General features: G+C 40.8%; 1 protein-coding gene across 2 annotated transcripts; it reads left to right on the forward strand.

The window, feature by feature from the left end:
* The first annotated feature begins 5233 nt into the window (after positions 1–5233).
* On the forward strand, positions 5234–10013 carry actr5 (actin related protein 5). 2 transcript variants are annotated; one of them, XM_074681601.1, is made up of 9 exons: positions 5234–5702; positions 5891–6126; positions 6254–6423; positions 6575–6792; positions 7056–7220; positions 7526–7630; positions 7808–7947; positions 8120–8252; positions 9063–10013. In XM_074681601.1, the coding sequence occupies exons 1-9, from the start codon at positions 5319–5321 to the stop codon at positions 9390–9392; spliced, it is 1881 nt and encodes a 626-aa protein (XP_074537702.1). In that variant the 5' UTR covers positions 5234–5318; the 3' UTR covers positions 9393–10013. The 2 variants fall into 2 exon arrangements, with proteins under 2 accessions (XP_074537702.1, XP_074537703.1); XM_074681602.1 differs by having other exon boundaries at positions 5531–5709.
* The last annotated feature ends 2918 nt before the right edge of the window (positions 10014–12931 follow it).

The following is a 12931-nucleotide window of genomic DNA, read 5'->3' on the forward strand; positions in this document are numbered from 1 at the left end:
ATGTTTCAATTTTGGGAATAGTCCTTTAAGGGCGGTTTAGATGAACTTGTCAGCAGTATTGATCAAAGCTATCGAGCACTGTCAGAAACGCCTGTTCTTGAAAATAAATTTAGTAGAAGCTGTTGGTCTTGCGGGTCAAAGAATTTTTTAAAATCTTTTTTATTATTTACAAATATGCAGATTTTAGTTTCACCCAATGTCTGAGGTTTGGCATTTCTGAGCAGATAGCAGAGGGCATTATAAAAGCAAAGCGAATGGTTTTCAGAAAAGTCAAGTTGGCTTTTTCTTGCAATCCTTCATATATAAATTATGAAATGATCTTTGTGAGTCAAACAGTACTTAAACTGTTCAATGCAGTCTGATGAATTCAGTGATGTGTTAACATTTAAGAAAAGCTCCCTTGCATTTTGGCTCTGGTTGCTGTTTTACCTGAGCACAGTTTGGATTTCTTTGAGAGGTTTCCATGTAATGGTAAAGAGTAATGACAGAAAATATCAGGCATCGCCCTGTTTAACCTAAACCAGACTCAGGTGTAACCAACCAGAATAGTTTACGGGTCAGAAAAAAAGTAATTTGGGGGATTGTAAAGGAACAGGATTTAAAATAATTTCCAACCAACTCTGCAGTTTTTTGGGTCTTAAGTCTTCAGTCTTGGGGAAGGAAAATGCTTATACTGGTAGGGTTAGGCTCCATCTTAACCAATGTGAAGGTGATACGGTACAAAAATATAGGAAATTAATGCCAAATTATAGGTTCCTGAAGGCAGTGAATGAGATATGAATTAATTTCAGGGATTTCACCATCTCTATCTCTGGTGTGCCAACTAAGAATAAAAACAAGTCAACAGCCAAAAAAAAACCCTAAAAACAAAACATTTTAAGTCTTTCTGGAAAAAAACTCCTCCACTCATAGTCATAACACACACCTACCCAACCCTCAACACACACAAACACACATTCAAAATACATGAATGCATGAATAGTGACAGGTGCACAAACCTATTAATCACTCTGTGGCCCAAAAAGATCTGCTGGGTTTACAAGGCCAGGGACTGAAGAGAGTGGTAGTGACAGACTGTGTGTGCTGTTTGTGTGTGTGTGTGTGTGTGTGTGTGTGTGTGAGTGTGTGTTCATGGGAGAGGGGAGAAAGAGAGAGAGAGCAAGCAAGATGGGGACAAAGGATGAAGAGAGAGAGACAATCACAGTGTAAATGTCTGTATGGAAAATGTGTGCTTGTGTGTGTGTGTGTGTGTGTGTGTGTGTGTGTGTGTGTGTGTGTGTGTGTGTGTGTGTGTGTGTGTGTGTGTGTGTGTGTGTGTGTGTGTGTGTGTTTACACAGACATGACAGGGTGGTGAGGAGGGCCATGAAGGTTACAGGGGTTTTGTCTGCAGTGTGGCTCTGAAATATCACAAGTGTTCAGAGTCATGATGGTTACATAAACTACCCCCCCCCCCCCCCCCCCCCTTCTCCCCTTTATCAATCACTAGGCCTACTTTACACTAACACACACACACATATACACTGTAGAGGATTTCCCTGATGCAAACACAGATATATGAATGATGCGACGACAGAATCAACCTAACAGCCTTTGCGTTTTAAAAAAAATTTTTTTTTTTTGGATGACACAGCTCACAACACAGCACAGACTCCCACTCCTCGGCTCAAAACACATAGGCTATTTTTATGGAGGATTTCAGTGATGTCATCATGCGTCTGTTTTTGGCCAGCACGTCGTTATGGGGATAGTTTGGCCCTGGCTTAACTAGGAGTGGTCACGCTATGAGATTTCCTGTACTCTCCTGTCAGGCTGGCAAAGGTTTCAACTATTGTTTCCTCGCTGCTGGAAAACTCACCTTTTGGTCTTTTTCAAAAGCACCTTTTCCGAAAACAGTTCTGCTGCAACACACACACACACACACACACACACACACACACACACACACACACACACACACACAGCTTTTTGTCACACAGACGTTTTTCAGACTCATTCTTAAACCGTCGCTCAAGTTAGAAATAGAGAAACATTCACAAAGGTTTTCCAGTGATTCTGCAAAACAGAGAGTTTAGTTGTGGAGGTGAACCTTTGATTGAAGAGCTGAATCAACCCAGGGGAAGAAATGACGCCCTAACCAAGGTCGGTATGGGATTAGTTCTTGGGCATGTCAGGCTCAATAGCCATCAAGCTGATATAGTTATCATTTTTAAAGTGAGATTATCTTTTTAAATTTTGATGCTTAATTTGCTTTACTTAATTTTAAGCACGAGTACAATCACTTCTTACTGAATACAGCCCCCTATTCCGTAATATCTCTGTGTGACACCTTGTCTCTGTCTGTGCCTCAGGGGGTGGGACCCCCGATGAACATTCCCTGGACCCGCCCCAGTAAATACTAAATGTTTTTCTCCAGATGAAGATAAAGTTATGTAAGTTCGCAAAGTGAAGTACCATTTCGGTTTATTATTGACTATTCCTTTTTTTAAAAAAAATCAAATCACATCACTGCAAAAGCCACCTGAAAATAAAATTTGAGACTTAAGCTAAAAACCGGAGACAGCATAATTCGGAGAAAAATCAAGTGACGATCATAACCTGAAACAAATAAAAGTCTAGCCCGGTATCCTGTGCTTGTAGAGCCAGATCATTTCACCACAAAATGGAGGCTTCTTGAATTACGCGTGGCAGTCCCAAAGTGCTTGCAGCCTTTTTTCACTCGCGCTTCGTCCCTGCAGCGTGGATGACAAGCACAACAAGCAGGGTGCTGTGAGCATCGCACACGGACAGCAACACAATGTCACGACTTACTGCGTGGGATGAAACGATGTCGGCGCTGGAGGAGGAGAAAAATGAAGGAGTATGAATTTGATATTGTTTGACCTTTTGAGAGTTTGTGACGAGATTAGTATCCCACGAAAGATGTGTTTGCGCGTGGGTGTCTTATCGGTTGATATGGAATCATTTTTATGTTATTTATAATACTCTGTGTGTGTGTGTGTGTGTGTGTGTGTGTGTGTGTGTGTGTGTGTGTGTGTGTGTGTGTGTGTGTGTGTGTGTGTGTGTTCAAGAGGATGAGCTGACCCAGATCTGCTTATTAGCATCAGGAGGAGGGGGCGGCAGTCACTTAGAGCTTTGTGCCTGAGCAGTGAACTGTGCTCGTGCTTCAGTGACACACCATCAAGCACCATACAGTAATACACCCCCCCCCCCCCCCCAATCACACACACACACACACACACACACACACACACACACACACACACACACACACACACACACACACACACACACCACACATTTTCATAGCCTACCTTTAATTTTCAGTCTCTGCCCCCAACGCATTCCAGGAAATAACCATATTCAGATCCTCTCCGCCGCTGAATAGCATTTTCTCATGACATAGGCTACAGAGCCGAACATAAAAAACGGGCCCAAATAAAACATGGAGCATAGAAGACAAAACTGTTCTCAGAAATGATCTTCAAACCTCCCCTGTAGTTGAAGGGTGAAATTAATACTAAGCTTAAGAACTCACACTCAGCTTCTAGTATCCCTTTGAAACGTATAGCCTACTCAGAATGAAATGTCAGGTCTAATCAGATTAGGCTACACCACCTAATAAAAAATAGTGCTTTGCAGTAAAGAAACAAACAGTATAAAAACTAAAGAAAATTATCAAATTCTTGCAAACTTGTTTGTATTTTCTGGTACAATGGCGAACATATCTAAGTTTTCTCTTCTTAAATGTAACGGTGTGTTTACTGCATGTGCAAGGACTGAGTTGGAGTCTATTGGGATGTACAGTAGTTCTCATGTGCAGGTGTCCCACATTACCAGCTGAGGCTTCACTCGGTCAGCCGAGAATAACAGGATGGCAGACAGACAGAAAACAGGGATCAGGGCCTGGGGGAAATGTCTCTTCATATGGTAGGCTACAAAACAGTTCTAAGACTGACTACGGTTGGTTTCAACCTAAAATAAAAATGAAAACGTCGTCATGCTCGGCTCAATTATTCAGTCTTTCTATGGAATGTTAACTTCGGGACAGTGTGTCTGTGCGATGTTTTCTTATATAAAAAAAAAAACATTCACCATGACTACAACAATAATGTGAAATTCAAGAGAAAGGGTGGCCATTGCTTTCACTTAAAAGTTGTTGTAGTCTTCGACTTGAAGGCTGGGGATTCGTGAAACACCTCACCAATATGATTGTAAATGGTGACAATTTGGATGGGAGACAGATAAACGTGAGTAAACGTAGAGCCATTTTGAGAGTCTTCGTAACCCACTGAAGATGACTCGCAACCTCGGAACATCTATGGGACTGAAGCAAGTCGTGACGTTCAAAGAGTTTAGTACGACCTCTGGTGGTCAAAGAAGGTATGTCAATTTTAACTCATTCATTTCTTTATTCCAATACCCCCCGTAGCGTTTCGTTTGCACAGGGTGACAATGCAGAATCAGGGAGAAAATGTGAAGTGTGGGTTTTGTGTGCCAGTTTCAGAATTCTGATACAGTAAAGCTAAAATATTTTCTTAATCAGGCCAATAGGTCAATTCAGGTACGGAGAGGGGAGGCATGCTCATGGACAGTTGTCAATGAAAATGTAACTCCCCACGGTTAAGCAATAAGTCCAGTTCTTTTCGACGTTGTGTGTTTAAAAAAATTCTCATAGCTTTGGCACATCTCTGTTTGCTGACGGTGGCGCCATCTGGAGGCGTGTGAAAAATATTAAACATTGGTTCCCTCAGACTCAGGAAGCTTTGGAACAGGTAGTGCAGTGGGTAGAAGTGGTAGAAGCTTCGGGATCTCAACCAACACCAAGGTTCTTTGACCTTAAAAGGCCATTAGTACTCCCTTTACGTACGAAAATGCATACGTGCTTTTCAAACTACGTTACCGTCACTGCTCACATTCCGTGCGTCCTTTACGTCGGCATTGCCGTTAACACATCCACGAGGGGGCAGCCCAGAATCAAACGTTTACGACAACAACAAACTTATAGACACACACGGCGACTGTGTAGGGGGTATTGCTAATGTGCCGCTTGTACAAAATACAAAACGGAGGCAGCGTTGTATGAGGCATTTAAATACGTTGCTAAGTCCCGCCATTGACATTTCTTCTTCATGTATCATTAAAGGTTCGTATCGGGTAGTGACAGCAACACTGCCCCCACGGTTTCCAGTGGTACTGTTCCGTCTCGCCCTAGACTATGGGGGGCAGCATTGCAGTATACGGTGTGTAGCCTGCCGGAACACGATGAGAAGAAGAAGAAGAAGAAGGAGGCGGAACTGTTGAATGACATACTTTCAAAATGGCTTCCACTGAAGAACCGGGCTTTCAAATTTTTTCATTTGAGGACTGCAAGACATCCCCTGACCCGACATTTGAGCTCCCGGCCCAGTGTCTCAGTCCTACACCGGCCCCGATAGTAATAGATAACGGCTCTTTCCAGACCCGGGCTGGTTGGGCTGTTCCTGTAGGAGAACATGACTCTCCACAGTTGCTCTTTAGGTCGGTGGCGGCGCGTAACAGAGGAGCCGCACGCAGTGAAACCCAGATCGGCAATGATATCCCAAACCTGGAGCCACTGCGATGGCTCCTGAAGAGCCAGTTTGACCGAAATGTGGTGGTTAACTTTGAGATCCAGGAGCTAATTTTCGATTATGTCTTCACACACCTCGGCATCACATCAGAGGTCAGTGGTAGGTGATCAATATGCGCTGTGATACCTACATGTACAACACCAAGCAAATACAAATTCACAACTCATTTGCCACCAGTGTGCGAAATACGAGAGATACAGAGGGTTCAGAGACCCCTTAACTGTTACATCTTGATCAGAAACAGAGAATTAATCAGCACTGCTTTAATGTGTTTTTGCAGGGCAGCGTGGCACATCCTGTTGTTTTGACAGAGGCACCCTGCAATCCACTGCACTGTCGGCAGATGATGTCAGAGTTGCTGTTTGAGTGCTATCGTGTACCCCATGTGTCCTATGGCGTGGACAGTTTATACAGTTTCTACCACAACATTCAAGGGAGCCCACAGCAGCCACACACCGGCATCGTTCTGTCCTCAGGATACAACTGTTCACACATCCTGCCAGTCATCAATGGCAGGTGAGGATCGACCGGGGCATCTGCTTTTGTTTTGTATTTGCCTTCTAACATTTTTTTTACATCATCATGGTTCTTCTGATATTAAAAAATAAACATTGACGCTTTTTTTATTTCACTTTTATTCCAGGTTTGATGCAGCAAATTGTAAGCGTGTAAACGTTGCTGGGAGTCAGGCAGCGTACTACCTACAGCGTCTCCTTCAGCTCAAATACCCAGGACACCTAGCTGCCGTCACACTCAGTCGTGTAGAGGAGCTGCTGCATGAGCACAGTTACATAGCTGTGGATTATAATGAAGGTGAAGTTTTTAACTGTAAACAGCTACTGTAATTTCATAACGTCAATATTTTCTTGAAGATCCTCTTTAAAATTAATGTTTTAGGATTGCAAAAAGTTGTACTTTCTTCTTTACTGGTCTTTTTATCTGCTCAATGTTGTGAAATTCACAGAGCTGGAAAAGTGGCGCAGCCCAGAGTTTTATGAGCGAGAGGTTCATCGTATGCAGCTCCCTTTTACCAGTAAGGTGCCGGGCAGCTGTGTGAGTGTAGAGGAGAGGCAGGAGAGAAGAGCTCAGCAGCTTCGGCGGCTTCAGGAGATCAATGCTCGCCGTAGGGAGGAGAAGCTACAGCAGGACCAAGAGAGGCTGGATAGACTCATGGCAATACAGGTAAGAGATCTATTGTTCAAGTCAAAGATTATACTTAAGTTCTTTAGATCTTTCAAACTGCTTTTCTATCCTTGATAAACATTTTTTTTTATTTTGTCATTCTTCTGGAAGCGAATTTTAACTTAAATAAAACTGAAATTTTAGATTTTTTGTTTTCAATCTCAAAATTATAATTAAAAAATCTTTTCTTATTCTTTCAAATACAAACCTGACCTTTTGTTTGATACTGAAGACAGTGTGATGATAAAGTATTGTGTGTGCAGGAGTTGCTGGAGGATGGCATGTTGGATCAGTTTCATAAGAGTCTGGTGGAACTCAATATGGATTCTGCAGAGGAACTGCAGTCATACATCACCAAGCTGCAGCTGGCTGTGGAGCAGGGCAGACAAAAACTGCTGCACAGTGATGGAGCAGAGGGAAAGACGGAGGTAGGTTTTATTCCACTAAAAAATACAATAAGGAATTCCAATGTACAGCATATTTCGATTTGTGCTCTCTTACTTTTTACCTACGTAATCATAAAAAAGCAGCACGAGAGCAGAGCTACACTTTATACTCTGGGGAGTGAGAAAAAAATGACAGCTCATAAACCAGGGACCCCTGTGCTGAGTTGACAGCATCATGTCATTACCGAAGAAGTGCTGCAGGGCTGTACAGAATCCGTCCTTGTTTGCTGCAGCCAATGTGCCACTGCTGACATGAAGCCTGGGGGTGTTCTGTTGCTCTCTGCCAGGTGTCTGAGCTGGAGCAGCCCATGGATGAGGGAGATGGAGTGTCACTGATGGATTCTGACTTCCCAGAAGACCCACTGGCAGAAAAAACAGCTAACATAGCTCAGGTAATGGCTAAGAGATGAGGGTTGCAGGCATTTATTCGCCAGTGTTATACTGTACATGGGAGTGTGGGTAATTTTTTTGCTGTCTAATGTTTCAAGAGACAAGCTAACTTTGAACCTGTTATTAATGTTTTGGTAATTACTGCATTTTAATGAAACTGACCTCACTGTTGTCTCTAGCCTGTGTTCAACATGGCCGAATATCACCAGCTGTTTATTGGGACAGAGCGTTTGCGGTGTCCAGAAATCCTGTTCCAGCCTTCACCAACCGGAGAGGACCAGATGGGGCTGATGGAGACGCTACAGTACGTCCTTGCCAGGTAATATGAAATGACAACTGATGAAACACACACACATACACATATAGATATGTACATAAAAAAACATACAAAAAAATCATCAAGGAAGATGCCCCAAAGTTATCCTCTGTGTATTCTCCCAGCTGTTTGACCTGAAATATAAAGGCTCACTTTGTTTTTCTCATTACTTCAGGTACACTCCAGAGCAGCAGGAGGCGCTGGTGAGCAATGTGTTTCTGACTGGTGGAAACATGCAGTACCCAGGGATGAAGGAGAGAGTGGAGAGGGAGCTGCTGGCCATGAGGCCCTTCCAGTCACATTTTAAGGTCTATTTAAGATCCTTTTAAGAATATTTAAAAAATTTCACAATCCTTACTCATGTGCTAATATTTCATGCTTTTCCTGATGACCTCATCGTGTACATGTCAAAGACACATCTTCAATAGATATGATTATGAGGAAGAGAGAGACATGGAGGGAAAACTTAACACTGGTTAAAAACAAAAACACCAAAATCCTGGGGAAAAAGCTCACACCAGTTAGCTAGCTGCCAGTATGGTATGGTTTTTATCTCTTAAAAATATACACCTTTTAAAATATTTATTAGACCACCCGTCATAAAAACAAGAAAACCATCCTACATCATGAAGTGCTTTCAAGGATTCAAGAATTTTATTTGCCATTTGTCCATGGACCAACAGTCCAGACACACAGGAATTCTTGTGCAGGGCTCTCAGGGTTTTTGATCTATGAATATTTAGATAAAGAATATAAAAAAAGTGAACAAAGATCATATTAATAAAACACTAGAGCATTAAAACATTATACAAGGGAGGTAATATGTACATGAATAGTGGTGCTGTGTAACCAAGAAATGTGATGATAAATGCATAATAAGTTAAATTTCAAACTGAATTCACATTTTTATATCCGCATTCAACTTGAAATCTCTGAGAAGTTTGAAATGATAGTGAAAACAACCATCAAAACACATTTTTCTGTTGAGGAATGAAAGTAAAGAACTAATCTAGAAATTTAAAAAATAATGATAATGATAATGCAAACACCTTACACTGGGTGGTGGTGTAATACATTTGTTAAGCTCTGTTTATGAACCCAGTTTGACTCCTTCACAGGTTACCATGGCATCGCGGCCTTCTTTAGATGCCTGGTATGGAGCAAGAGACTGGGCCCTACAGCATCTACCTGTAGAAGGAGGAGTATCAACAGAAGGATGGATCAGCAGGCAGGACTATGAGGAGAAAGGAGGCGAGTATCTGAGTGAGCACTGTGCTTCCAACGTCTTCATTCCTATAAAACTTGCCAAACCAGCTCCTCCTCGTCCCACCGAGCCTTCTGGAGCCTCACTGACATCAACTGCAGCCTGTGCTACCACCACCACAGTTACTTCTGACCCAACGCCTCCCAGTTGTAGCGTTCCCAATATTCCTGCTGTGACTTCTTAGACTGGGATCACTCCTGTGAACTCATCCCGACTGTAATCCAGTCTCACAACACTTCACTATCAGCATTGAATTGAAAATTTCCCAGCTTTTTCAGCAAGCCCCAGTGAGCAGAACTGAACTAGATGCACTCAAAAGTCAACTTTGTTCTTTGATTATAGAGGACTAAAAACAGGGTCACTTATCTGAGGACTCTGTTACGTGACTCTTCCCCCAAAGCCCCTTTTTGATAATAAAAAAACTCAATAAAGAAAGACGAATACAGATAATAAAAGGACATTATTTAGCTGTTGCTAATTGTTAGTAGCTAAGCTTTGTTTTGCCTAAATGATGGAATACGTTTCCTGTCTGTTCCCTGGTCTACAGCGAGACTGGATCATTCCTACTGTTCTGATCTTTGCTGACCTTACAGCTTCCTGTTAAAAAAAAAACATTGATGCTTTATTTCCATGATACTTGGAAAAATTCCATAAGAGCATTCAAATTGAATGGTCAAATATAGATGTGAATATGTCTAGAAACAATATTTTATGTATTGATATGTAAATAGATTTTTTATATGCATGTTTTGTTAAAATAAAATCTACGTTTTCACTAATTTCAAGAGTAGTTCAGCAAGGTATTAGAAACACAAAATTAAAAGAAATACATGTTTGAATTTTTCTGTAGTTGTATCTGTCAATGCAGATAGCTCTATTTTATAATTGCTTGGTTTTATCAGTCAAGTTATTTTCAACAACACAAACATAGGTGAAGAAAAATGCTTTTTTTGCTCATGGCATTAAAGAAAGATGGCATTTTTCAAAGCAGTATTTCTCTTATTATTATTATTATTTTATTATTATCAATAATAATAATTATTATTATTGTTTGTTTATTTATTTATTGGGTAACAATTACTTTTTGTACTACTTTTCAATCAAGTTGTCATCTTAAAAGACTAGCTGAAAGGGGGAGATTACACTGAGTATCCAAAGCTAATAGTCAGTGAGATACTACATCTTTGTAGAAATGATTACCTTAAAGTAATGCCTCCACCTGATATTAGCTAAGTATTTCAATGTATAGAAACATCTGCATATTTTTTAATGAGGTTACTTTGCTGTGTCTATCATAAGGTGTTGCAGTTTTGTTTGGTACAGCTAGATGGCACAATTGCTAAAAAATGTAAGTTCTAGGCCTTATAACAGTACCTTGCTTTCCTTTCAGCATCAGTCTTAACAATAGCAATATAATATTACAATGAATTGTACCTCAGTGATACAGATTGCTATTTTATTCAGAGCAAAAGGTTTCATACCTCACCTGTGAACCTGCAGTTTGTGCTCATGCTCCCCAGGATCTGCTGTGAAAAAATGTAGGTTGTGTTTGAAATTCTCTCTGTTTTTTTCACAATTGCAAGTTTAATTAAGTATACCTTTTTTCTAATGTACAAATTCCCATTTAAATCACCTTATGTTCACAAAGACATTTAGTCATTAATATTCTTTGATCATGATGACGCAGAGTCAACATCTCAATGTTTTATTATTTCAACAGGTTACAGAGAAAACTTTGAGGGCCTTCAGGCGCTTCACAGTTTTCTGTTCCCTGCTGGTCCACCTTAATTACCCAGCAGACCTGTGTGGTCTAATGGTCTTACGTGGTGTTAAACTGTGCCACAGCTCAAGGTTCAAACCCTTTGCCAACTAGCTCTGTTTGTCCTCAAGAAGCACAACAAACAAAGACTCATAGAAATAAACAGCCCCCTGGTTTCCAAAGCAGGGCTAATCTGAGCCAAAGCAGGCCCATGACTGCAGGGCGTTTGGCTTAATTTGACAAAAGGGATTAAAAAGGAAAAATTAGTCAATCTTTTTTTGTGTATGTAAAAAGAAATGAAAAGGATTTATTTCCATGGCGACACTACATTTCACCAAGAGTTTTTAAATTAATTTAAAAAAGAATTGCTGAAGAGACAATTAATGATGGACGTTTTCTCCCTTTTTATGTCTTATGATACAAAGCTGAGTGAGGCTTTACAAAAATGACATTATGTGGCTTTAAGCTTTGTCCTTGACGACAGTGTCCTGATCCTTCTCTACCTTTCAAGTTGATCAAATTAACAAGATAACAACAGGTAAGAAGAGTATAATGTTTCAATCAATCAGTCAGTCTTTATTTAAATAATGCCAAAGCACAACATTGTTATCACAAGACACTTTCCAAAAGCATAAACGAAAGCACGTTAACCTCTTAGGTGAACACAATATTGTTTTATTCACAGGGACTCAACATCGAGACATGATAAGAAGTCTTATCTCACTTTAGCCAAACAAGACAAGAACAAACTTCCCTTTAACAGCCAGAAACCTTGAGCAAAATCAGACTTGTGTCAGACAGACATCCACCTTGACCATGTTGAGGTTAGAGAGTACGAAAGAGAGAGGGACAGAGACAGAGAACGGGAGAGAAAGAAGTTGGGAGAAGCAAAGAGAGAAACAGAGAGGACAGAGAAACAGGCACAGACAGAGGGTCCATTGTTCGACATTGTGGTGATGATTATGGTGAGACTGTAAAAACCATGGTAGCTGGATTTTGGCAGGTCTACATCAGTCAGCTGCCCACAGCAACAGTTGAGAAGAAACCACAAAACAAGCTGAGAGACTTATAGAAAGATCCATGGTAAATAACTTTGATCATGTTTTCCCCTTCTGCAAATGCTTATACCTGGTTTAACCTTCCCATCACTCATTCTCAGCATTCATTTTCCTGTTATGTGCACTCTTACTAGCTTGCAGGGTGTGAGTGATGTACAAGCCAAACAAACTGCTAGGACCAATAAACGTCATCATTACTGAGAACTGAAAATAACCTTTCCTCAGCTGTAGCGATAATTTAGATACACCATGCAGATCGTGTGTATTTTTAAACAAGCCTGTGCAGTATTAGAGCCTGTTTGTGGCATAGCGCTGGCTGGTGTCCAATTAGGGGAATCTGTTTGTGAGCTACCGTGTACCAGGTCAGCAGGAGCACCTGGCAGGGCTGAGCTCATGTTGCAAAATCCCATGTAGGAGGACAGGTGACACAAGGTCTCAGATATGGTGGCTTCACGCAGGTGTAAGGTAGGTTGTGGAGGTTGAATAATCTTCAATCCGTTTTCTTGAGTTCTGCCAAGAGGACCTCAAGGTCAAAAAGTTAATTTTTTAACAGAACTCCTGGTTTATTTAACCAGTAAAAATAGAGCCAATACTGAATTTAATAAAGCCAAGAGCACTGGTAAATTTTGAAAGGGTGAAACTTTATAGTGTGGTTTAACGTTTAAATTTAACATTTAAGCAACATAAAAAGATCAGGATTTTGAGTCAACCACACTGCAACCTCACAGAAAACATTTCTGGCTACAAAGACAAATCCATTATTTAGGATTTTATACAAATCATGTGAATAGCATTGGGCTTTTACACTAAATTGGTACCATTTTCTCATTCCTACTCTCAAAACTGTCTTTTTTTAACTCTAAATCTGATAATACACATACTGAACTACTCAAAATGTGTATTGGC

The sequence above is a fragment of the Halichoeres trimaculatus genome, unplaced genomic scaffold (assembly GCF_033239565.1).
Source record: "Halichoeres trimaculatus isolate MK-OKI-2021-1 unplaced genomic scaffold, fHalTri1.1 fHalTri1_scaffold_11, whole genome shotgun sequence".
Classification (NCBI taxonomy): domain Eukaryota; kingdom Metazoa; phylum Chordata; class Actinopteri; order Labriformes; family Labridae; genus Halichoeres; species Halichoeres trimaculatus.

Excerpts from the sequence above, each read along its gene's own strand:
- actr5 (XM_074681601.1), top strand. The coding sequence starts at position 5,319 with ATGGCTTCCACTGAAGAACCGGGCTTTCAAATTTTTTCATTTGAGGAC. Across the intron at positions 5,703-5,890 it reads ACCTCGGCATCACATCAGAG|GGCAGCGTGGCACATCCTGT; the intron begins GTCAGTGGTAGG and ends GTGTTTTTGCAG. Across the intron at positions 7,221-7,525 it reads GAGCAGAGGGAAAGACGGAG|GTGTCTGAGCTGGAGCAGCC; the intron begins GTAGGTTTTATT and ends GCTCTCTGCCAG.